The following is a 26,084-nucleotide window of genomic DNA, read 5'->3' as shown; positions in this document are numbered from 1 at the left end:
GGCATTATGGTTGCATTTCACACTCATTTACATGATTTAGGGTACTGTGTACATCTTCAAATAATGCACTCCTTCCCAGACCTGCATTTAATTTCTTTTTCATTTTTGACAGGGGCTCTGTCCTTTTAGCAGAAAATTGACTTTTAGAACTTTTCTCTATCTTCTAAATTATGAGTACTGCTGCTTTGTTTTTATTTTGTTCACGTTCTTACCGTTGCATTTGTTGTTTGTCACAATGTAATACAGTGCAAATGTGATGTAATCAGCAAGCCAGATACAATCATAAATTATTTGCTTCTGAAATTTTTCCAGGGTAAATATTCTGACCTAGACAGCAATCTCATTTCCTATGGTCCATGTCAAACACCAACACTTGGTTTCTGTGTGGAGAGACATGACAAAATACAGTCTTTTAAACCAGAGACATACTGGATCCTTCAAACAAAAGTAAGTAAAGTCACTTTATGTACTCAGTGATAAGGTTGAAAGTACACCAGTATTGTAGATGAACTTGTGGGCAAAAAGTATCAAGAAATATTAGTGACAATGTACTTTTTCCATAAACGTCTTAGTTTATCTAACCGCTTACTTTTAAAATTTCTAAACTCTGAGACAATTTAGGGAATTCTTGAGACTTCCTTTCAAAAGCAGTCCTATATTATGTGTTATTGTGTGTAACAGTTTCATGTGTCAAAAAGGAACACTGTTGAATAAATGGTTCTTCAAAATTGCACATCAGGTAAACCAAATTTTATTCAAGTACATGTATAAAGTATAAGTATGTTCAATGTATTTGCCCACATGTACAGTAGCTGACATTATCATCATTTCTTCATTCATTCATTCATTCTTCATTCATCTTAGAAATTACACCAAAGATGCACTTCATGTCTATTTCATAATTGTGTTATTGACAGGTGAGTTACAACGAAGGCAAGCCACTGACGCTGGACTGGGAAAGAGTCAGAATTTTTGATAAAGAAGTTGCACAGATGTTTGTCAATGTTGTTAAAGGTGCCAAGGAGGCAGAGTAAGTGTTCTGCACTGTACTAGTGAACAGACAGACAGACAGACTGACAGACAGACAAACTGACTGACAGACAGATTGACAGACAAATAGACAAACAGACAGGCATAGACAGACCTGGTGTTAACAGAGAGTGAAAGACAGACAGTTTTGAGGAGCAAGTGACAAAGACAAAGAAAGATGTCTACACAGACATACCGGCACAGTTATGTACCAGTACACAAATACAGACAGACATGCAGACTGACAGACAGACTGACCGACAATGAAAATTCCAGATGCCTTTAAAAAGAAAATTCAAATTTATGTGAATGTTCCATTTACGTTTAGTTTAATAGGGTCAGTGGAATAGTTTCCCCCTATACTTATTTTACATTCATGTTTGAATAAATTAACCCTAACTCCCTGAAGGTATTCACAATGAACAAAAAAAGTCTTGTTAACCTGTTTTTTAAAGGCTGACTTTTGGACAAATTCTATCTTTTTCCACGGCAAGAATTAGAATTCCAATAATGCAATGAAGGTGTGAGAGAGTTGAAATTTCAAATGGAAATACTTGAATATACATCTGTCAATTTGTATTACCAGTTAGAGTTATGATAATACATAACTGTATGTCTTCATGTTTGTCAGTCATAATGACCTTCATGTGACCCTACATACAGAGCGCCCTCAAACAAGGTATTTTAGAATACTTTCTATGGAAGCCTGATATAAATTGATAAACTTACTGCTTGTTCTTGCCTTTTATACTGTTTATGACATCATTCCTGCCATCTACCTTTGTACAGAGTTGTAGGTGTAACAACTAAGGAGAAGACGAAATCAAGGCCTCTGGCGTTGAACACAGTTGAACTAATGAGAGTAGCAAGTTCTGGTCTTGGAATGGGACCACATCATGCTATGCAGATAGCAGAAAGACTCTACATACAGGGTTATATCAGCTATCCCAGGACGGAAACTACACACTACCCTGAAAATTTTGACATCAAGTAAGTGAAATATTTTTCCCGATTGTCACAGTCCATCTTGAAAGGCTAGTTTTGGTTTGTAAAAGTAAGATGAGAGAGAGAATCCCTTATCAGTGAAGTTCACTGTTTAGTGGGATTTGTGGTAGATGATATGTTTTATTTCACACAATCTGTGATAAAATAGTTTAAATGACCACCTCCATGTAAAGACCAGAAGTGCACTCTTCTCAAAGTCATAGATATAGGTATAGAAATTCCGTTCCAAATTCAAATACATTATACATAGCTGTACAAAGGTCATCTAAAGTGCTTGCTTTCTCCCACTCTCGCTACGCTCTTTACAAGTTAACACAATGGATGTTCGAAGGTGAATACAGATTGTTTGGTCGCATTGTAATTTTCATGAAATACGGGTATTGTTCATTTGCCAAGAATGCTGCAAAATTTTATGAATAATTCTTTGTTAAAAATTAATATGGGTGCCTGTTCATGCAAAGGTATTTAAATTTCAATTTAAAGTTTAGTTTTTGTAACTGATGTTGTTTTGATGTTGTTGATTGCAGAGGAACCCTGAGACAGCAGTTATCAAGTTCTGATTGGGGAGATTATGTCAGAACTTTACTGGATGGAAACATTGTCAAACCAAAGTAAGTTAGTAGAATTTTTTACTGACTGTGAAGAAGCTTGTGTTGTGAGAAGCTGTTTAATACAAGCCTGTGCCCTCTTTAACCAAAGCTTTGACAGAATAGAAACCTCCCACCTGAGTACTCAGAAGTCACACAGTTCCTGCATTTAGTAAACAAAGTATTTCAATAATGATGTTTACTCATGGAACAGCAACCACACAATACACTACTTTTTTCATGGCCACCAAAGTGAAAACCATTGATGGTTTCTGTACATACACTAATAGATGATAGAATTTCTTTAATGTATGGCAACTTTTGAATAAATGTTTGACAGGAATTAGTAAACAATAGTAGCAAAGTATATTGTTCAAGTGTATCCAATTCCATTACGGTAGTTCTCTTTATTAATCAGGAAAATTGTAATCTGTCTTTGAACAAAACATTTAAACAACATCATATAGTTGATAGCTGCCTTACATCACTTGGCAATGAAAATGTAACTGAGTGTTTGGTTTCACTTTTGATTTCCATCTCAATTTGTGTGTTCTACAGGAAAGGTCATGATGCAGGTGACCATCCGCCAATCACACCAATGAAATCAGCCAGTGAAGGTGAACTTGGAGGTGATAACTGGAGATTGTATGATTACATTACAAGGCATTTTATAGCAACAGTATGTATCAGTCTTATTGTAAATTGTGTGATTATAACTACTGTACAATTTCTAAACGAAGCCGTGGCTTCTATTAGTAAATCTTTTTGACCGCCTCTTGGGGACAAGTCAGAAAATCTCTTGGGGCTTCTATTGTGTACATCTCCTCAATCTTTGTACAGTTCGTTCAGTCGAGTTATACCAGTACAATGCCAACCAGTCGGCTATTGTAAATCAAGTATTATCCTGATGACAGTGGCCCATCACCAATGCTTGTATGGTGTCAAACTTGCATGAAATCTAACTCATTTTGTACAAAATCATTAGTTGTTTTGGTCATAGAGCTATGGAGGTCTCACACCACCATGTTTGTACATCCAACGTTTGGCATTGCAGCATGCAGCACTGAGACGGAGTTGAAGACACTTGCTTCTCTTTCGGAAATTTCATTTGCATTGTGTGCCAGTATGTTGTAAATGATCTGGTGTACACAGCAAATATTTGACTCTGCACGATGGCTTCCTCATGGACACAACTGATGACGTACCAAAACAGAGTTCTTATAAATAACAAACTTGAAACAGAAAATCAGGCAACATATCCCTAATAACATCCTATACCAAAACCATTCACAAAAGAAAGCGTGTTGGTACAGAACTTTATTTCTCTGTATGGAAAAGATAAATGTCAATTTTCAGTAGCAGTTACTCACATTGTTTCCATGTGTTAGTTGTTCTGTACAAATAATCCTCATGAAGTTAGGGTGCCTTTTATACTCGGCCAGCATCTTCAAGGTTTGCTCTAAGTGTACATTGCTAAATAAGAGAAGCATTTTATGTTCACATACCGGTACATGTACCGTATATTGAGTATATTAAAATAAACTGTGAATCAAATAAAAGATCGGACATTATGTTTAAATTTCAGAACAAGTAAGACAAATCCAATTAACACCATCATAATTTGTCCAAATGTTTACGTTTTCCATAGGTCAGTCCTGATTGTAGATACCTGCAGACAACAGTGAGTTTTTCCATTGGTTCAGAGTCATTCACCTTGACTGGGAAAACACTTCTGGATCCAGGATACACCACTATGATGACGTGGCAAGCCCTCAGTGCTGAAGAAAAGTTACCACCATTCAATAGAGGTGATATTTGCAGTATTGAAGAGGTAAGATGTTGTATGTAGACACTCATTGATGACTGTACAGTAGAAATACCATTGATGTTTGTATTAGGCTGGTACATACATCTTTTTGATAAAATATGCTTTTGATATTTATTGCACAAATTACCTAGTTATAGTTGCAATATGGGTCAGAATTGTAATTTGGGGATTTAACTTCCTAGAAAACTCTGTACACATTTCAACTGAAGACTGGGATGACTCCAATGAGAATATTAAATAAATTAAATTACCGAATAAATGCAGTTTTAATACGCACTGTGTTGCAAACTGTTGCGATGGTAAAGCACAAATTTGAAACGTCATTTCAAGAAGTCGATTATGCAAGTATGCATTCTTGATGCTTGGTGATGAACATGAAAGTGCCAGGTTAGTGTGGATATAGCCTGCATAGGCAAGCAGTCTGGAATGTCTTTCTGAACAGTCTTTGTGAAAAGAATGCAAGCAAGCAGCAGGGAATATCTGCAAAACAAACATTTTCATCGAGATTGATAGACGGGGCCAGATCAAGAGTGACAAGGGGTACATATAACTACTCCATGTTGATGTAAACAGTGACTACAGGCTCCTCAATAGCACTGCTTGTGCCTGAACACCATCAGCGTTGGTAGTTACATGATTTATGTCAATGTCTGATTGGAGTTTTGGAAAGAGAACAGATGTAATTCATGGCGGTGTATACAATGGTAGTTCCATATGATGTATAAACCACAGTCTGTCCTCAAAAACACAGTTGATTTTCAAAAGAGCAAACAAATCACTGAAATCCAATCCCAGTGACTGTATCAACACAATGATTACTTTCTACACCAAGGTAAAGCTTGTTGAGAAGCAGACTAGCCCACCTGACTACTTGACAGAAAGTGAATTGATCAGTTTGATGGAAAAACATGGTATTGGAACTGATGCCAGCATTCCGGTACATATCAACAACATCTCACAAAGGAATTATGTGACGGTTGGATCCGGAAGAAGGCTGATACCGACACCATTAGGAATTGTACTGGTGCACGGCTATCAAAAAGTAAGCTCAGTTTTATGAATCCCAGTATCAGGTAGAATATATTGTACCAAATCACACCTGAAGAATGTAGTATAATCCTTTTAATTGCAGAAACTACTCAAGGTGCTGTTCATAATTGTTAAGGAATACATACAGTACACATCCACTTAAAATGATGTTGAATTGTACTTCAGCTTACCCAAGCTTTCTCCTTCTTGCCTGGTCTACGGTACTTTTATCTAAACGTGCTACATGAATACAGCAGTAGACATACCAGTAAAGTGAAATTGAAATATAAAATGAAAACTTTTAAACCACTTTTGTGATGGCATTCTGTGGCAGAAAGTACAAACAAGTCTTCATAGGTTTTCTGATGAAATACACCTTGCATAATTTCTTTGATGGCCACAGATATTTAACTTGTTCTTGGTGCTTCAACAGATTCTAACAAATCACTAAGAAAATGCCAGGCAGATGTGAATGTCATAAGTAAATATTGTATAAGTAAATATTGTAGAAACACTGGCAGCAAATCATCTTGTTTATATTTTGCAACTTGACAGATTGATCCAGACCTGTCCTTGCCAACCATGAGATCTGCCGTGGAAGAACAACTCAATCTCATTGCTGCTGGAAAAGTAGACTTCCATGCAGTCTTGAGACACACTCTGGATATATTCACAAGGAAATTCCAGTATTTTGTTACTCAGATCAGCGGAATGGATGAACTATTTGAAGTGTCATTTTCACCTCTTGCAGAAAGTGGCAAACCAATGTCCAGGTACCTCTAGTAATTCTATCTTATTTCCATGTATTTGTTTGATAGGCATTGGTTGCAGATACAGTATACTGCCACAGTTACTTGCCTGATATTCAAGCATAGCAACACAGTCCTGATAGCTTGAATTTTGTCTTGTGAAACTAATTTTTTACTAAATAATACAAAATTTGATTGACAACTGATGAATATTGTCCCAAAATGTACAAAATGTCCCCAAAGATAATTAGTGGGACACAGTGTCCCCTGGTTTAATAATCCTGGCTGCAACACTGCAAGAAAGATATAATAAAATAGGGGTTGATGATAAAACAACTGCCTTGTGTGGAAAGTATTTTATTTGTTTTAATGATTAGACCTTGATGTTTTCCCCACATATTAAAATTACAATAAGTTTAGTAGAAATTATGGACCCCATTTGCAATAACAATGAGCTTTAAATGGGAAGTTACAAGTCTGTGGGCGCACCATAGGGGATTACTGATGATGCAGCTATTTGCATACACTGGGCGTGAGTTTTTGAATTTTCATAGCATCGCTTTGATCGTGTGATGAATTTGAATAATCATGATGGGCACTTTCGTGACATACATGTATGCAAAGAGAGGTCAAATGGTTGTACAGGGAACGCATTTTGAAACCTATGCGATCTCTTACAAAAAATGGAACATTTTTTCAGTTTACTTTTGACTCAAGTTTAGTCACTATATATTCACAGACATCATATGCAAGATTCAATGACAGTGAACGCCTAAAACATGGCAAAAATATGGGATTCTGGGACCAAACACGGCACGTCTGATCAGTAGAGTGGCTTTTTAAAATTTTGCATAGATTTACGATAATCCGGCTTTTATAGGGGAAGTTCCTACCGTATTTAAGGAGAGAAAGGTTCATCACCAAAACAAAGGAATGACATCTCAAGTGTGTTAGTGTGTGAGATCAATGGACCCTTAACAATGTTTTCCATGATCCCTTATATTAGTTTAACTTGTATTTCAGATGTGGAAAGTGTCGTCGGTACATGAAGTACATTCAAGCCAAGCCTAGTAGATTACATTGTGCACAATGTGATGAAACATATAGTCTACCAGCCAATGGTATTATCAAGTTGTACAAGGAACTCAAATGTCCTCTAGATGAGTTTGAAATGGTTCTCTTTTCTACTGGTTCTAAAGGAAAAGTGAGTATGACCATTATATTTCACTGACATTGGTGTTAGAAACTTGAAAGAGATGTTTGACAGACCTTGGTAAATTCACATGTATGTCACAAATTGCTACATTGTTTCCACTGTTGCACTATTTCTGCTTTGTATGTGACAGATGTTTACAAAACCTCAAAATTATAGATCAATTTGTTGCAATATCTCACTCACCTGAGAAGTTATTTCCAGTAGTAGTTGCTTTCTATATTTGTAGATACAATGTTTCTAAGCAGCCTTGGATGAATGAAAGTATCAGTTTTAAAGATTGGAAGACAAGAGCTTCCTTCAGAAGTTTATATTTTGTCAATTCTTAGTTTGACAGTGTCCACATATAATGACAGTGTTGCTATATTTCATTTGACAGAGTTACCCACTATGTCCATATTGTTACAGTCATCCACCATTTCAAAGCATGCGTAAAGGTTCAGGTTGCAATGAGTGTACTCATCCGACCTGTCAACACTCACTGAACACACTGGGTGTATCACAGTGCATTGAATGTGAACACGGTGTATTGGTTTTAGATCCAACATCATCACCGAAGTGGAAAATTGCATGCAACAGGTAGGTTATTTCATGTGTGATTTTATAATACCACACATACATATAGCAGAGAAAATGTACTTGTTGTTCCAAGAATTCTATATTTGACATAGAAGCAGTTATCAGCATAGCAGTTAAAAAATTGTTACTACCAAGATATTTCTCTGGTGACTCTGTCATATTGTAACCACCCACAGTCCTATAAAATGCCATTGTTTAAGAGGGACAAATCCAAGGAAAAATTTCATTCCTGCTAGTTTAAATAGAAAGACCATGAAGACATAGTGTCTTTTGTCAAAATAAAATATTAAACTCCCATGTACCGGTACATGATGAACCATAGTTTGTTGTTGCAGGCAAGTAACTTTTCATTTGGTGTGACACGTCGTTTTTACATTAAAAATTTTGCACTTGCATATCTATCAATATTCATTCGTGATGAAAAGTACCTGAGTGTGCATGTTGATTTTCAGCAGTAGTTATCATCAGTATAGCTTGATTGTATAGGAAACATGCTAGATTTCAGTGTTTTTTAGCTCATATTTGGTATTTATATAAATACCAAAAAGAGCTTATATGGTGAGTCGATGGCGTCTGTATGTATGTGGGTATGTATGTGCGGATGTATGTCTGTCACACGCAAAGGCTCCCATACCGCCAAAGCTACCATGTCAGTATTTGGTGTACAGGTAGATGCAGGGGTCGAGATGTCACTCAAGAACGCGGGTCTGATATTTGCATATGTTAATGAGATTTTCTTTCAAATGAGTGTCACTGCCACTACGCAGACGGAGACCGTTATGCCGCTTTTCCGGAGATCATAACTTCACAGGATTAGCTGTAAGACGGTAAGTTTGTCAATAGAAATTAACTTGCAGATTTTCCTTCCATGAAAGCTATGCTGTTTTGGTATTTTTATGCACTATTTACAGTGTTGTCCTTATCTTTAAAAGTAGCCAGGTAATTTAGAAAGTAGACGGGTGGACTGCGAGGGAGCGAAGCGGCCGAGCGGCCAGTGAGTGTAGCGAACGACGGGGGGAGAGCGCGAGAGGGGGGCCACCCCCTTCTCGCAAGCGAAAAATGAAATTTTGGAGTGGAAATGGTGTTTTCTGGTGGCATCTGAGGTGACATTTAGCTGAGACTGAAACAGTACTTTTGTTGTGTGTCTTAGACGTGGCTCACATACAACAAAACAAACAAACATGATTTTGTTTTGTTTGTATTATTTATGACACACGTATGGTTTTATTTGCAGTGAAGATGTAACATTTAATCTTAAATCACCCGCTGTCTGCTCATTTCATTGCTCATTTCCCATTCTTCATTACCACATAGTAGTTTCCCCAAAACCATCAAACTCATTCTATTCTAATCAAAACACATTCGCTTTTGTTAAGAAAAACATTGGTAAGATAATTCAATGTAACAGTGTTCGCATTTACGAAAAAAAATGTGTATATAGAAAACTCATAACAATGAAAAAATGCGTAGAGCGTCGATTCAATGCGTAATAATATTACGCATTGGATTGAGTCTCTACGCATTTTTTCATTGTTATGAGTTTTCTATACGCAAACGATAATAGTAAAATGTTTGCGAAAGCACTCTCCGCGACTGAGCTTATGCGACAACCAGACGAGATGAGTGCCCGCTTAACATTAAATTTGTTGCAACATTTCTGCCAATCACTCATTTTGTGTGGAAAGTTTCGGATTCTCTGAGTGTAGTCTGAAAAATCGGCATCGTCGAGTCAGAGGCACGTTACCATGTCATCTGTGCCTATGAACTTAGGGACCGTCTCAGATTGTCGCAGAAGTTCAAGAACGAAATTTCTTCGTTTAGATCAAAACCCCCTCCCCCCTCCCCCTAAACGAAACTTCAAAAGTGCGGAAATGTTCATGTCCGCCTGAGAGTACAATGTTGCATTTTGCTGTAGCTGCTAAAGACGTATTCCCCTTGCCACATTACAATTAAAGTAAACGATCAGATTTGAGTACTAACAGGGCATATTACTGCGTAAAAGTTTCATTTTATTTTACTTTCCCTTTTGCATGTCTTGTGCTGTTCTTTGTCTTTGTAAACACGCAATTTGTACTTGGTAGGGGCGGTAAATAGCGAAAAACTTTGACAAGGGGGCCCAGGCATGTTCAATCATATTAAAAGACTATGACCAGGTGCATAACAAGTGAGACAAAAGACATCTAGTGGTTAGAGCAGACGCTTATAAATAGCACATTTTTGAAAAAATGATACTTTTTGTCTTTGTATAATTTGATGAATGAAATGTTTAGGATACAATGTTCCTATCGGTAAATTGTGTTTGCGGCACAACCGAGATGGAAACAGTTACAAATTTGTTGGCACGAGTGTGCAGTTTTTCTTTAATTAAAAATAAACACACGAAAACTTGTGATCACAAAATAAAAGTGCGAAAGTGAAGTTCAGTAATTGAATGGAGGTCAAACCCCTCCCTCCCCTAAACGAATAAATTTCGCTTTTTGAACTTCTGCGACAATCTGAGACGGTCCCTTACTACGTTGCTAATTTTCAGGCGAGCGATAGTTTCTGAAACTTATGACACAGAGTGAGTAATTGACAGAAATGTTGCAACAAACTAAATGCAAACCGCGCACGATCATCGCGTCTCGCTGTCCCCAAATTTTATCAAAGCAGATATGCAGCATGGCGTCGGAAGGAAACAACTCTATTTTCTTTCAAATTTGCTCATTTCAAATTTGATTCAGAGGGTCCATCGAAAGACACTATCGGGCAACCGAACATAGAGAACATGGAGAGGCGCAGTGAAATTGAGCCCATGCTGGAATCCATGACGTAATGTCCTGTTGTCTTAAGCAACAGGGGATCAGGGCCACGGTGAAGCTGTGAGCCGTGATGATCCGATGATGCAACGGTCGGCAGCACACACATGCCTGTGACCATGGATTGTAGTACGTAAAAATAATCAATGAAAAAAATACCTATTCAAATAAACAGTTGCTTCTAAAAACATCAGTTCTAGCTCATTTTTTTGAAATCTAGAAAATGCGTCGGTATTGCTCTGAGAATAACTTGATTTGTTGAGAATATTATACTCGTAGTGACCGTGACGTTGGCAGCCAGCGCAGCGGCGGAAAGCTAGCTGCAGTCTCATGAACTTCGAATCGTCGATCAAAGTCATATCTTTTCGGCGCTTTTTAGCTCCCATAGCCATATGTATATATGGCAATGGAAGCTATTCTTATAGGCTAGGGAAATGTCTGTATGTATGTATGTCTGTATGTCTGTATGTCTGTATGTCTGTATGTCTGTATGTCTGTCCGTCAACATCAAAAACTCCAAAACCGCTGCACATTTCATCCTGATATTTGGTGTGTACATGGATGATGGCTGTAGATGAGATTTTGTTCAAATGAAGTTGTCATTGCCAAAAATATGCAAATTAAGTGAAAAAATGTAAAAACAGTCAAAATTGAAAATCTCAATAACCACTGAGCAGATTACATGAAAAATTAGCATGTAAGTACTTTTGGCTGACCTGAAATAATTGTGCTTTTTTGATTTTTTGATATTGTTGAAAATATACAAATTAGTGCCAAAAAGGCGTTTTTGGTAAAAAATCTCCTTCTTCATAACCGCTGTTCAGACAGCTTTGATTTGATATTTGGTATACAGGTCCCTATGGATAACCAACTTGGATTTGTTCAAATTGTGATGAAATATGCAAATCTGTATTTTTAAGGAATTTTTTTGTCATTGTTGGTCAAAAATTTATTTCATCAAAACCGCTCGTCTGACAGCTTTGATATTTGGTATACAGGTCCCTAGGGATAACCCAATTTGGATTTGTTCAAATTGTGATGAAATATGCAAATCTGTATTTTTAAGGAATTTTTTTGTCATTTTTGGTCAAAATTTATTTCATCAAAACCGCTCGTCTGACAGCTTTGATATTTGGTATACAGGTTCCTACAGATAAACTAAATATGATATATAGAATATATGATGAAATCTGCAATTTTGTATTTTTGTGCAATTTTTGACATTTTTGGTCAAAAAATGTGTTTCTCAAAACTACTTGTCTGATGCCTTTGATATTTGGTATACAGGTTCCTGGGAGTTCTCCAAGTGTGATGTAGTGAAATTTGATGATATCTTCAATTTTTGTATTTTGGGTCAATTTTTGCCGTTTTTGGTCAAAATATTTGTTTCTCCAAAGTTACTCATGTGATAGCTTTGATATTTGGTATACATTTTTTACATAATTATGATGAAATCATCAATTTTGTATTTTTGCAGCTAATTTTGCCATTTTAGGTCAGACCATCCTGAAATGAGCTATCAAAGATCTCAACCATCTTCATCAATACATATGTCACAAAAAGTTGCTCTCTACATAACACAGCAGAGCTCTGTCGAAAATTGGGTCGCTTGTTTTTTTCAAAACCGCTGGTCAGACAGCTTTAATATTTTGTTAACAGGTCCCTAGGATGACCTTAGTGAGATGATTTCATACAGTCAGGAAATACTTAATTTTGTATCCATGTCTATAGTAGCTTCAGGGACATTGGCCCTATGTTTAAGATAATGTTGTGATTCAGTAAGCATTTGAAATGGTAAACTGTAATTTGGTGTTGAAATGCGGTAAAAAATAATGAGAAAACATAGCTGAGGTGATTTCAGCAGGTTTGGTTTCCAACAAATATATTCAAAGTTTTTTTCAATGTTAAAGAGTGATGGAGGGGGGGGGGGGTCCTGGCAGATTTTGAAAAAAAATCCAAACAAATGTCAATAAAAAAATCAGCCACAGAAGGTTTGTCAAAAAGAAAAGGTGAGATAGTGGGAAAAAAAGAATGTACAGTGTATCGGATAAAAAAGATGTTCCTCATCAATCTTCCAGACAACCCCCTTTTATCAAATGGTACACCCCTGATGTATTTTTGTGTGCCATTAAACATGCAGTGTATTTTAGTTTAAGATGTCAATCAAGTTTGGTAAGGATTTGAAAGGAATAGTCAAGTTCACCACAGTTTAACTTTATCTCCTGTGTCATCATCCTTGTGTAATTGGTTAAGTTTGTAAGTTGCTCCAGATGTGGATGTACCAGCTGTTCTGGAAGAAAACAATGTTTACTTTTCCCTATAGGGTTTCTGAGTTAATGATTGCATGTTGAAATCTCTCCATGTATCTGGTGCATGGGCAAAATGTAAATATTGGTTGCATGTTATGTATTTCAGTCTATGTCAAATATTGTAAATGAAAAATCAAGAACAGTTTGCTGTGTGCTTGTAAAAGATAACATGTATGTCAATACATATTAAAACTGCCTTGCAGTTTGATTGTCTTAAAAATTATCACAGAATTAGAAAACGAAAAGAAACTAATCAAATTGCTGTAACATATTCACCCTCAGTGTCTGTAGGCCTATACTTAACTATTTTATCATTACATTCAGCTTTTTGTTATATCTTTATCACTCTCCATTGGCCTTAGGCACACTTGGGGTCAATGTCATCACTCTGTGCCAGTCTGTGAATGTCAGTCTGTCTGTATTTTTAGGCCCATGTTTCATACAATTGGTGGTTTGTTTGATAACTTTATTTGGTATATAGGGATAACCTAGCAATACAATTTTTTTGACAAAATGTGACATGACTTCGGTGACCTTTGACCTCAAATATACATATTTGTCCATAACTCAGTAACCACAAGTGCTACACCCTTCATGTATGGTATGATGGGACACCTTATGATGCCACATATTGTACCTCATTAATTATGTGCATATCTAATTTTGAGCAAGCCAATAGAGCCAGAGGTCTGACTTTTGATATATAGGGATAACTGTAGGAGAGAATTTTTTTTGACAAAATGTAATGTGACCTCGGTGACCTTTGACCTCAAATATACATATTTGTCCATAACTCAGTAACCACAAGTGCTACACCCTTCATATCTGGTATGATTGATACCTTATGATGCCACATATTGTAGCTCATTAATTATGCACATATCTCATTCTGAGCAAGCCAATAGAGCTGGATGTCTGATTTTTGGTATAAAGGGATAACTATAGGAGAGAATTTTTTTGACTAAATGTCATGTGACCTTGATGACCTTTTACCTAAAATATATGTTTATGTCAATAAATAAGTAACCACAAGTGCTATGTCCTTTGTATTTAGTAGGATGGGAGACCTTATGACAACACACGCTTTACCTCATTAATTTTGCACACATCTAATTCTGGGCAAGTGAATAGAGCTAGAGGTCTGATTTTTTGGCATATAGGGATTAATTAGCAATATAATTTTTTTTCAAAATGTCATGTAACCTCAATGACCTTTGACCTTGATTATACATATATATGCATATCTCAATAACCACAAGTTCTATACCCTCCAATTTTGATAGGATATTAGACCTTAAGATGTCACATCTTGTACCTCATTTATTATGCGCATATGTATTTCTTGGCTGTCCAATACTGCTAGAGGTCTGATCTTTTTTCCCGATTTAGAACCTTAACTTAGACATGCCTCATGTGTTTCAAATTGGGAACAACGACATAGACCTATGTGCCCATAGATCTCAACATATACACTCCAGTGATACTTCTTAATGACCACATTTCCCTGCCCCATCAAGACTAATACTCCTATTACAAGTGGGGACTGTCATTGTCAATGACTTGTTTAGTTAATGGTTTTATCACAGTATTCGATATTTCTAATTCTGTATTTTTTCCATTTTATGTTCTGAATAAATACATTAAACATATTTCACTGTCTCCAGTACACTACATTTAAGTATTTTCACTTCATGCACTTTATCCCTTTCACACATGTTCAAATATCTGACCAGAGAACAAACACTAAATAGTCCAGGATGGGAGCTACAGTGTCATTGACGCTATTTTTCTCACAAATTCAGCGAAATTGCAGTTTTTCATACATAAACTTAATATATTCTTGGAATCAAGTATACCTTTCAAACGGGCTTTATTTGGGAAAAAATATTCCATCGACAAGGTGCCAGTGGCTGACGCCACATTTCTTTTTGACACCATCGTTAAAAATCATGACCTTCATACTAATCAAACCAATTACACTGCTCGTAACAAAGACAACACCATAGGCATGTCCATCAGCCAATCACACTATTTAACAAATAAAAGATCGGGCTCAAAAAGCCACAAATGGGTATTTAGAAACTGTTTTATGTTTGTGCAGTTCCATGCGGGCAATTCTAAGGGGTCGCGAAACTGCTAATCGTACGTGTGCCGTCTAACAGCTGGCAGTGCAATCCCGAAATTACAGGTCTATAAAAATAATCTAATGACGTTAAAAGTAGCCGGGAAAAAATGCAAAACAGCCGGGTTATTTACCGGCACCTGGCTTCTAAGGACAACACTGTATTTAGCGTGCTATTTCGAGAATCGGAAAAAAATGTGGTCGTTGACGACCCGTACAACGTGATTTTAGGGTAAATTTAATACTGGCGTCATTTTCGTTCCCGACTGCAAGTTCCCGAAATAATAACATCTTTGAACGATTTGTCACGTTTACAATTTGGTCAAAATATTTTTTTGTTATCTCAAGACTTATTAATCGTCTTTTTGCCGTTTCAAAATTGGTTGTGATTCCACGATCGCGCTAAAATCCAAGATGGCGTCACACTGATTTGTTTACAACTTACGTAGCGTCCTAGCAGTGTACACAAGGAAGATTGATTCATTAACTCTAGTGAGGATTTCACTTTGACAGCTATGCTGGGTTAGTAACGTTTGTAAATATTAGTTGTTTATGTTTCGTTATTTTGTGTTTGTGTGAGTATTCGTACTCTGTGGCAATGATCGCGAAATTGCTTGAACGTCAACCTGGAAGTAACTTATGTCCCATGGCTAGCGATCATACGTCAAATATTTAGGTATTTTCAGTGGAGCTGTTCTTGGACAAGTCATATGTCGTATTTTCTGAAAGAATTGTCTTGATAATACTATGACTGTCCAGCCTTTCTAAAATGTTACAGAATGTAATTACATTGCATTTTATGTTATTTTTCCTTCAGGTGCTGCATGGAAAAGCTCCATGGTCAAGGGCATCGTACTGAGTACTGACTTGTTTCAGATTTATACAACTTTCAAATACAGTTGTCAGAAACAAGATCATCAATTTCCAGGCGCTGTTTTCTACAACTATACAGGTTTGAAAATAAAGTATAATTTATTTAATCAAATACAAGTGTATGCATAGATCACTATGCCTACCCACACAAATCGAAAGCATTGGCTTAAAAGGGTTTCAGTACCCACATACTAAACAGTGCCAGTAAACAACAATTGCTTGCTGTTGACAAACTATGCAAAACAGCTTCTCAGTCTGAAGAAAATCTGCCCATATTGCTTGTCAAACAACAGATAAGTACAATAGTAAAGAACAGACTGAAAAAAGTCAATGCTCCAAGTCTACCCCAACACTGTCAGCCCTACAAAAGACATGTCAGATATTTGCTAGTCTTGCCAAAGACAGATATAAATTATTTGTCAAGGAAGTGCAAAGTAAGCGAAAGGAGTCTTTTGTACCCAACATTCCCCAACATCTTATCCAGTCACTATCACATATGATGTGCATAAAACATCACAAGACAAAGAAAATCACAGTTTGGAAAAAAATGATTGTCAAACATATCTTCTTGTTGTTGGGGAAAAATTGATGGAGAGTCAGGAAAATTACTATTATCTGACTTGCAAATAAGGCTTGACAGAATGATCAAGTATCTGACACAGCAAAAACAAAGACATGTCATTTTGTCCAGAGGCATCAGTGTTACTGTCCACTTTGACTGCCATGAATATAACTTGGTGACAAATACAAACTGCAGCCAAGAATTACAGAAAAAGATATCTGACATGAGCTTCCAATGGATAGCTTTAAGCTATTTTATCAAGGCAGACCCTTATACCGTGAGATACCATTTTCAAAGATGGTTCATGTTCACGTCCCCATTAGTGGTCATGGTGGAGTGTAACCATTGAGCAACAAGCCCATCCAGACAGAACTACCTGTGGGCCCTGTCAGAAATGTGGTGTAGCTGACACACAAGATGGTATCACATAATATCTAAATCGATCAGTAGATTTTAAAACATGGGCTGATTGTAAACATGATATACCATAGTCAAGTTGCCTTTGCAACACTTGTAGAATTTGTCTGGACAGAGATTTTAGAAAAAAAGGTGATTGCTAGCCAAGAGATAATATTGAGGGTACAAGTAAAGTGTGCTCATTATGCAGTGAAGAGAGCATTCATCTTGCCAATGTGGATGACAAACAGGCATATTTGCTTTATTTTACCTGCATGTTGTAACCTCCACAAATGTAATAATCTCCACAAATGTATATCAACCACAATTGTAATAAAGTGCACCATAAATGTAATATCGCCCATAAATGTAACAAAAATTAACCATAAATGTAATAAAAACACCAACCACAAATGTAATAAATGGTAACCATAAATGTAATAAAAAAAATCACCCATAAATGTAATACTTGTCAACCATAAATGTAATAAATATAGTTTGTCTTGCAATTGAGGAATTAGCTCTTAAATATTGATCTATGTAATAAGGAAAGCAACTCCACACATTATTCATTTCTTAATGTTTGCATTTAGTGTGTTTTGCATATTTGAAAATGTATTTTACGTTTCGCTGTTTTGTGTACAGAACTGATTGGCCATGGCTAGACACAGCTGTAATCTGAACGTCAGTGCAGTCTCTACTCCAGAGTGGGGAAGACCGTTAAACACTACGATCCTTTAACGCCATTTTTTTCGAAAATTGCCGTACTTCTTAATCAATCGCATCAAATTCGTCTTCAGTGGATAAATTGTGTGGAATAATCGATAGATTGTCTGTATTCCTATGTTGTCCCACTTGAAGTTTGTTCCTTCACTAGGGATGCCAGGATGTCTAATTTGTTCTACTGTGTTCAAGGTAGTGTTCGTATTGTTTTTACTAGATTGAAATATATGTTCTCGTCAACATGTTTTGTGTCGTAAGTTTCTGTTATAAGGTTTTATATTTCTCTGTTATTTGTTCTGAGTCATCTGTCATAAACTTTGTGCGGTATCACTGGTTGACGAGTTATTTTGACGCTTCCTTATTATGTAATTATCAGTGTCTAGAACTGCTGTTCCACTTCCATTATCTAACGGTTTGATCAGTACCTCGCCGTTTTCTGATAGCGTTCTCAAAGTATTCTATTCTGTGTTTCGGAAAGGAAACCTACTTTCAGAAAAGTATGCAATAACATTATACTAGTCTTATTAAAGTTATTATTTACTCAGGGCATTGATAAACAATGATCACATATGCAAGTTCAAGTTTATTACATTTATGGTTGAGTTTTATTAGCTCACGTTTGGTTATACCAATGTGAGTTTATCGTATAAGCTGAAGTCGATGGCATCTGTATGTATGTGTGTATGTATGTACATGTATGTATGTATGTATGTATGTATGTATGTATGTACGTACAGTATGTCCGTCAACATCAAAAATACGCAAACCGCTGCACATTTCAGCTTGGTATTTGGTGTGTGGATGCATCCTGGGGTATAGATGGGATTTTGTTCAAATAAAGTCTGCATTGCCAAAATTATGCAAATGAGCTTACAAAATGTGAAAATTGTCAAGAATTAATATCTCGAGAACCGCTGTTTTGATTGCTTTGAAAATTTGTGTGCAAGTACCTTAGGTAAACCTTATACAGTTTTATGAATATTGTGAAGTTCTCCTTAATTTTGTATTTTTGCTGAATTTTTTGGTGATTTTTCTCATTTTCAGTAAAAATTCTTCTTCTCTGAAACCGCCAGCCCAATCGCTCTCAAATTTGGGTTTGATGTTTGCAAGGGTGTTACTCTTCTTATTTGTTGAAATTATGACAAAATTGGGAGAATTACTATTTTGGAGCAATTTTGTCATTTTTGGTCAAAAAACCTTAAACAGTATTTTCTTTTTAAAACCCCTGGACAGACAGCTTTTATATTTGGTACACAGACGTACAGAGATGACAATAGTTAGATATGTGGAAATTGTCCTGAAATATACAAATTTGTATTTTTAAGACAATATTGTCATTTTTGGTCAAGAAAACTTGTTCTCAAAATTACTTGTTTGATAGCTTTGTAATTTGGTATAAAGTCCCGAGGGATGTTATTAGATAAATTTTCTGCTCAAAGTGTTGGGAAACCCCCAAATTTGTATATTTTAGGTAATTTTCTCAGTTTGTGACCTTAAATGACCTACAGTACACCAACCCAGGATATGTTTTGAGACAGTTTCGAAGACTGTGAACATAATTTTGTCATATTGGGTATCAAATTGTAGGAAAATTTGATCCAGAAAACAAAGCTGAGGTGAATTTTTTCATTGCAGACCAATTTTTGCAACTTTTCTATGTAAGACATACAAGAACTGATAAGAAATTTGGATCAAGGATAATTCCAGATGTTGTAATCACCGCCCACAGTGGAAGGCATTTCACCATCTGTAACTAACTTAAGTGCTGTTTACATTAGAATGATAACACTCATCACATTAATTAAAAACTCCCCAAGGTTGTAAATACATTTCCTGGCGTTATGTAATACCAAGGGATGGAACATTTGATATTCAGGAGGGGGTAAGGTCTAGAAGATTGATGAGGTAGCATTACTTTTTACCAGATCCCTTGTACATTCTTTTACCCACTCCCACCTTTTCTTTTTATCAAACCTTCTCTGTCTATTTTTTGTTGTTGACATTTGCTTATGTATTTAGGATCTGCTTGTCCCATTGCTATAGAAGTTGATATGCGTGTTCCTAAAGATGACCTCCAGTACCTAAGTTGGAGACCTTATTTGCTTTTGTCATTCTTGTTTTTACTGGTTTAAATATTTCTCGAATGGACCAATTCAAACCGAATGTGAGCACACTGTCCTTGACAGTATTTTTTCATTTATGGTTAATTTGTTTTATTACATTTGTGGTTGCGGGTTGTTACATTAATGGTTGACTATTTTATTACATTTGTGGTTGATTTTATTACAATTGTGGTTGATATTACATTTGTGGAGATTATTACATTTGTGGAGGTTACACATGTCAGTATCGGTACACCTGCCTCTGATATCCCACACAAAACATACTTGTACCGTAGTCATTATGCCAAATGGATATATAGGCATGAACAAAAATGTGTGGTTCCAGATTGTGCAAGAGAAGATTACTAATGTCATGCATCCACCAAATCATGAATTACTAAATGAATATTTCAAAGAAAGTGGTGATTATCCAGATCTTTTTTTGGATGACAGTAGTCCTCTTTGCAAAAAATGCTACATGCGTTTTATCACACAAGCAAAAAACTGAAGGACAGTGGCAGTTTGTCCTTAGATCAGATTTACAAACCACACTTGCCCAACTGAGAGAAAGGCTTGACAATTTGACATAAATGGGGATTTGGAAGAGTTGTTGCTCACAAAAGTATCCCTTTTTGTTGGGGGAAAAATTACTAGAAAGAGAACCTTTGTTGTTGCAAGAGGTCAATGATCTGATTGCTAAACTTGCCTCAGATTTATATTGCAAACAAATGAAGCATACAATGCCTTTGAGTTATTTTACCTCAAAATCAAATACATACCCCGGTATATTAAACTGGAGCTCAACAAAGTGCTTTGTCTGGATAACCTTGACATTGGTCAACCATATGCAGGCATAGCATCGTCCTTTAAAGTGGCACTCCCATTTGGTAACATTTTTAAAACACATTTTTTTAGTGCCAACGGTCGATATTTGACGTGGCGACTGCGCGCGGATCGCGAGATATCGATAAAAACGTGTCTTCAAAAAAGTAAAAGTTTGAATTCCGGTGGCCCACCTAAATTCAGCTTCCGAACATCGAACGTTCGGCACTGGGGCCATTTTCAACTAAGCTATGGAGTACGAGTCTACACTGACGCTGCTGTACGCCACAGTACCACTTGCGTCGGTGATCGGTCATGCCCCGTGGAGAAAGCTGAGTCTTACTGACTTGGTGATAAAACGAAAAACAATTTTTGCTGATTCCACCAGAATTCGCATAGGTGACTAGCCCAGTTACGTGCGGTTGATACATAGCGGCCGCCGCGTGGTATGCATAGACGCATACCACGCGCTAGGCGAACCACACGTACTGTGTGGCAGACGACAAAATGTAGTCATCGGAGGCGGCTAATTTTAACACGTAAAAACTTATGTTTATGTGGTATTGGTTAAAAATATAATACAACTGATTTAGAATAATGACAACGACAAAGCTAGAAGAAGTTTCAAAAACTGACCTGTGGTAAAGGCATAATGCTGTATATAAAGTCTTCGCAGTGGGAGGTAAAATTGCGTCGTTCGAACTTATCATGGACTCCCTAGATTATCGTCAATAAGCACAACAACAAACCTTCGGTGGGTTTCGCGTCATAATCGTAAAACTTTGGGATGTGAAAAATACGCTCGGGAAATGACATGTTTTTATCGATATCTCGCGATCCGCGCGCAGTCGCCAAGTCAAATATCGACCGTTGGCATTAAAAAAATGTGTTTTAAAAATGTTACCAAATGGGAGTGCCTCTTTAAAAACAGGGGTATACATGCTACCACATATCAAGCAGTTGAGCCAAAACCTGCAAAAATAAAAAACACTGTAGAAAACTTCGTGAGGGGATCAGTTAGACAAAGAGAGTACATGTATAGCGATTTCCAAGAACTTATTTCTGGCAAAGATGAGCACAGTCTTTTCCGATGTGTTGCTCTACATGGATGTGCACTGGTCAGAAATGCATATGAAATAAAGATGGCAGTCCTCAGGATAGTGTGAAAGAATTAGAAACTAAACTGATTCATGAAATAAGAGCAAAACTTTGACAACAACTCATGTCTTCAGAGTGTGTTAATTACTTTGAGTACACAATTCCTGTGAGAGAGAACAGGAAAGTCTGATCAGAATGGAGGATAATCAGTTTGATATAGAGTCACGTGCACTGCAGGTGAAACTGGAAAACAGCAGGTGACTTTGCTGAGATTGTCTGCCTGTCCTTTGCACTAAGTGCCCTGTTCTTGTTTATGACAAGGAAACAATTTAATTCACACTTTGGGTCAAAATACAAGGCAGTTCAGCCTTTCTGTGTCAAAAGACATACTTATGGTGTGTATAGTCTCTGTTGGCCAGTGAAAGAAATTTTGATGACTTTGACCTCATAGATATCAACACACCAGATGATATACCGGGCCAGCCATGGTACACAACAAACATCAGAATACATGGCCCTGACTGTTTGAATTGGAAAATGAAAGATGTGTTTGGTGTAAAACTGTTTCCAGCTGCAGAGTCGGATTCAGAGGCACCCAAACCAAAAAGAAGGAAAACAACATATTCTGATATTCAGTCTGTCAGTCTCCAGTCTGAGACTGATGGTCTCCTTCCAGAGGTCTCCATGTCCTCTGGTTTCCCAGTTCATACTGGTGTAAAATTGGAGGACTTTCAATTGAATTCAGTGGAAATTTCAGCATTGGAACACATTAAGAAAGAAAGTTTTCTGTACTGTTTTCAAAAAAATTCTATTAAGGAATTTGATAGTGACCTGTTGCTGCCAAACTTTAGGGGATACCTTTCAAAACAAGGCAGTGAATTGCCAGAGAAATCAAAGGTTGTTTATTTAGGAGTTCTGAACGAGCCATGTGACAAGTTGGATACAGTGAAACATGTGGTTGAAAAATTACACACTATTTTTCAAATAGGAAAACAGCTTAAGTATCTTGTTGTTGTGGGAGATGCCAAAACGTTGAGTACCTTAATAAGGTGAAATATGAGTATAAAGACGAGTTACATTGGTTGTTACCTTTTCCAGGTGACTGGCACATCCTAAAAAATACACAGCCTGTGTTGTTTAAATTATATCTTGAGGCTGGGCTGAAGGAGGTTGCCAAAGCTTCTCACACTGAGGTGTTGTAAATTGTCTGATACAATGCCAAAATTTTAAGAGATGTCACCAATTTATATTGAACACATGGGAAGCATTTTATCGCTATCAAATAGATGCCTTTATGAAGTGTAAAGAATCAGTATCTGACACTTCATTCGATTGTAAAAAATAATGGAAGATGTATGGGAAATAACAGAAAAGTTGGAGAAACTACTTACTCAAAACAGTGATATAGAAAGCATACAATCATTAATAAAATCAATGCACAATACTGTATCTAATTTACATGGGGAATTCATGCAATTCATACACACAGAAGTCAAGTAGATTCAACTTTCAAATTTTGGTCTGATTTTGTTCACCAACATGGCATGTCATATATCTGCATATATTTATTGGCCAGAAGTTCAGACTGGGATTTGAGAATGGCAGCACTGAAATCCCTGGATCCATCGTTTCATGCCTATGATCGCCCAACTTATCTTAGACTAATTCCCAAACATCTACTTGACTTACTAACCATGCCAACCAGTGTGCTTTTACACTTGAAATCGGGGGGTTTCACTGCTAGCATAACGGGCTCGTCATGGAGGGAGATAGCTCTAGATGAAGCTCATGAGCCAATGATTAACCTGAGTGTTAAATCCACAGTCCACAAGCCTTCCCCTGAATTTCTTGACACTATGGCAGTTTACCTTCCCCACAGGGCTTCTTGTCTACAAAATCTACAAAAAGAGTTACTGCCACCCAGTTTTGAATACAATCCTGTAAGGTACAGGGATGACCAGAAAAGTGTGAAGGAAAATAATGATGCCCTTTGTCGAAAATATTTGGCAAAAATTGTGACTAGCAGAGCATTTGATTTATCATGTGATTCAAGGGGGCTGGTAAAACTATTCAGTGATGACTTGGCCACTGGTGCAACATTTGAGGACCTCACAACATTTTATCAAGTAGGAGAGCAGTCTTTAAAAGACTATATACACACACGTCTACTGGGTGTACCCAGTACAGATCCTCCAGTGAGAAAAAGGAGACTACGGACATTCACAACAAAGTCACAAGTTAAAAGGAAAGTTCGTTCTAATGATGCTGACAAAAAATTAATAAATACATGTATAAGACGTCAAATTGCACATTCCATCAAGCAAGGTGAACCAATATCTGAATTTTTACAGTTTGTGCATTACCTAGAGCAATATGTGAGGCTGATGGGTCTATGCACCACCAAGGCTCAAAATCAAATGCCACAAAACTATACGAAAAGATATGAGAAATCAAACATCATTGTACCATGCCTTGAATCAAACTGGAGGCCTGACCTTGTTTTGCTAGAGGGCATGTTTATGATTCAGTGCGCACCAATAAGGAGCCATCACCTGAAATTAAAACACTATGCCATGTATCTTATAAGAAGGTGGATTATTCCACACCTTCGAAAGGGATGTACATCAGTGCATATTTTGTTTGATGACCCCCATGCAATGAGTGACCCCCTACCAAGCCCCAAAGATATAGAGAGGGGTAGAAGGGATGGCAGCAAAAAAAGTGCAAAATTTATGAGAACTTAACAATGGAATCAGATATTCCAAAGAAAGTTGGATGGCATTCCTGGCTGAGAGGACCAATAAAAGGGCTCTTATTAAACTACTTAACATTAATATACCAGTTTTGATTAAACCATTCTTGGGTTGACCCAGAATGTAGTTACAGTTGGTGGCTTAGAAGGTGAGATGCGAGGAAAGGCTTTGTGGGTAACAGCCAATACTGATCCAAATGAAATAGCATGTTACCATGGGAACCACGAGGAAACTGATACAAGGCTATGGCATCATGCTGTTGTTTCAGGTGCTAAAAACATTCTGATATACTCACCTGACACTGATACATACCATATTGGATTGCCTTACATGCTAACTGAATTATCATCAAGCCAGGTTTTTATTCAGCTACGTGCACATGCCAATGATAATTCCTTCCTTGACTTGAATAAACTGTCTAATAGTTTATTACACGATCCGGATTTAGTGCAAGTAGACTCGAGCAACAGGGCAAAAATAATCCAGATTGTGTTCATATCATCTGGTTGTGATTTCATTTCATATTTTGTTGGCTATGGCAAAGCTTAACATGGTAGGATTTTCCCTGTATGGGGATTCCCCAGAAAACATGTCATTGGTGGAAGAGCGTGTGTATTTCTTCACGAAAGGGCTGCAGGGGCAAAAGTGGATGTAAAACCAAAATATGCAAATGTCAAAAAGTCAGCAAATAGTGCGGAACAGGCTGTCCATGCATTAACTGTGAAAACTGTAATACAACTGTCTTAGCAAGCCAGATAAATGCAAATCAGAATGAAGACACTGATGATATGATCTTTGAGGAAAGCAGTATTCATGAAACAAACATTGAAATTGAGGTAGAAGATGAGGTAGAAGTTGAATATGATATAGCTGAACAAAGTCTACAAGAAATAGCTGATGATGACTCAGAAGAAAATGAAGATGAAATTGTCATTGGTGGATTGGAAGAATACTTGTAGGGAAGACTGGACAACTGTGTTGAGAATATTTTATTTCAAAGCCAAACAATTGATATAATTTTGTTCATAGATAGAAGAAGTAAAATTGGATAAATTGAGACATTATAATAAACTTTCATTGTCATTATTTTATTATAAAATCACCGTCCGGACGGTGATGAAATAGACAGCATGTTATAACTAGTGATAGTTATTAGCACGGTCGGAGTAATGGATGTGTTAATGAGCAAGGCCGGCCGGCGTGTACGCAAAACAAGCAACTGTGGTAAATCACACGTACTCATTAAAACATATAAGCTGGCAGGTATTCAAATTTAAGTAGCGGTTAGGTAAACTAACTCATCTACTGCGAAAATATCGAAATTCGACGCGAGACCTGTGAGCCAGAGCATCTGGATCGCAGTGAAAGACGCTAGACCTTGTAAACAGAAGTTGACTTTAGCGGTCACATGATCTTCAACACTGCGTCATTGCATTCAGTATAAGGTAGGCCTACCATATTTGGCACAGATAAACTTTGAACCTTAGTGATCATGTGGTCTCAGTAT

At 36.9% G+C, this 26,084-nt stretch overlaps 1 protein-coding gene across 1 annotated transcript in view; it reads left to right on the top strand.

The window, feature by feature from the left end:
• LOC139141820 (DNA topoisomerase 3-beta-1-like) overlaps window positions 1-26,084 on the top strand; it is a 95,466-nt gene that overhangs the window by 5,007 nt on the left and 64,375 nt on the right. The window contains exons 6-15 of the mRNA XM_070711499.1: window positions 313-447; window positions 918-1,030; window positions 1,819-2,019; window positions 2,562-2,645; window positions 3,180-3,300; window positions 4,270-4,452; window positions 5,282-5,491; window positions 6,034-6,251; window positions 7,251-7,431; window positions 7,820-8,019. Of these exons, the coding sequence (XP_070567600.1) occupies window positions 313-447; window positions 918-1,030; window positions 1,819-2,019; window positions 2,562-2,645; window positions 3,180-3,300; window positions 4,270-4,452; window positions 5,282-5,491; window positions 6,034-6,251; window positions 7,251-7,431; window positions 7,820-8,019 (1,646 nt within the window). The remainder of the gene's footprint in view (window positions 1-312; window positions 448-917; window positions 1,031-1,818; window positions 2,020-2,561; window positions 2,646-3,179; window positions 3,301-4,269; window positions 4,453-5,281; window positions 5,492-6,033; window positions 6,252-7,250; window positions 7,432-7,819; window positions 8,020-26,084) is intronic.

The sequence above is a fragment of the Ptychodera flava genome, chromosome 1, assembly GCF_041260155.1.
Source record: "Ptychodera flava strain L36383 chromosome 1, AS_Pfla_20210202, whole genome shotgun sequence".
Classification (NCBI taxonomy): domain Eukaryota; kingdom Metazoa; phylum Hemichordata; class Enteropneusta; family Ptychoderidae; genus Ptychodera; species Ptychodera flava.
Note: the sequence above shows the minus strand (reverse complement) of the source record. Positions and strands in the feature narration are given on the sequence as shown.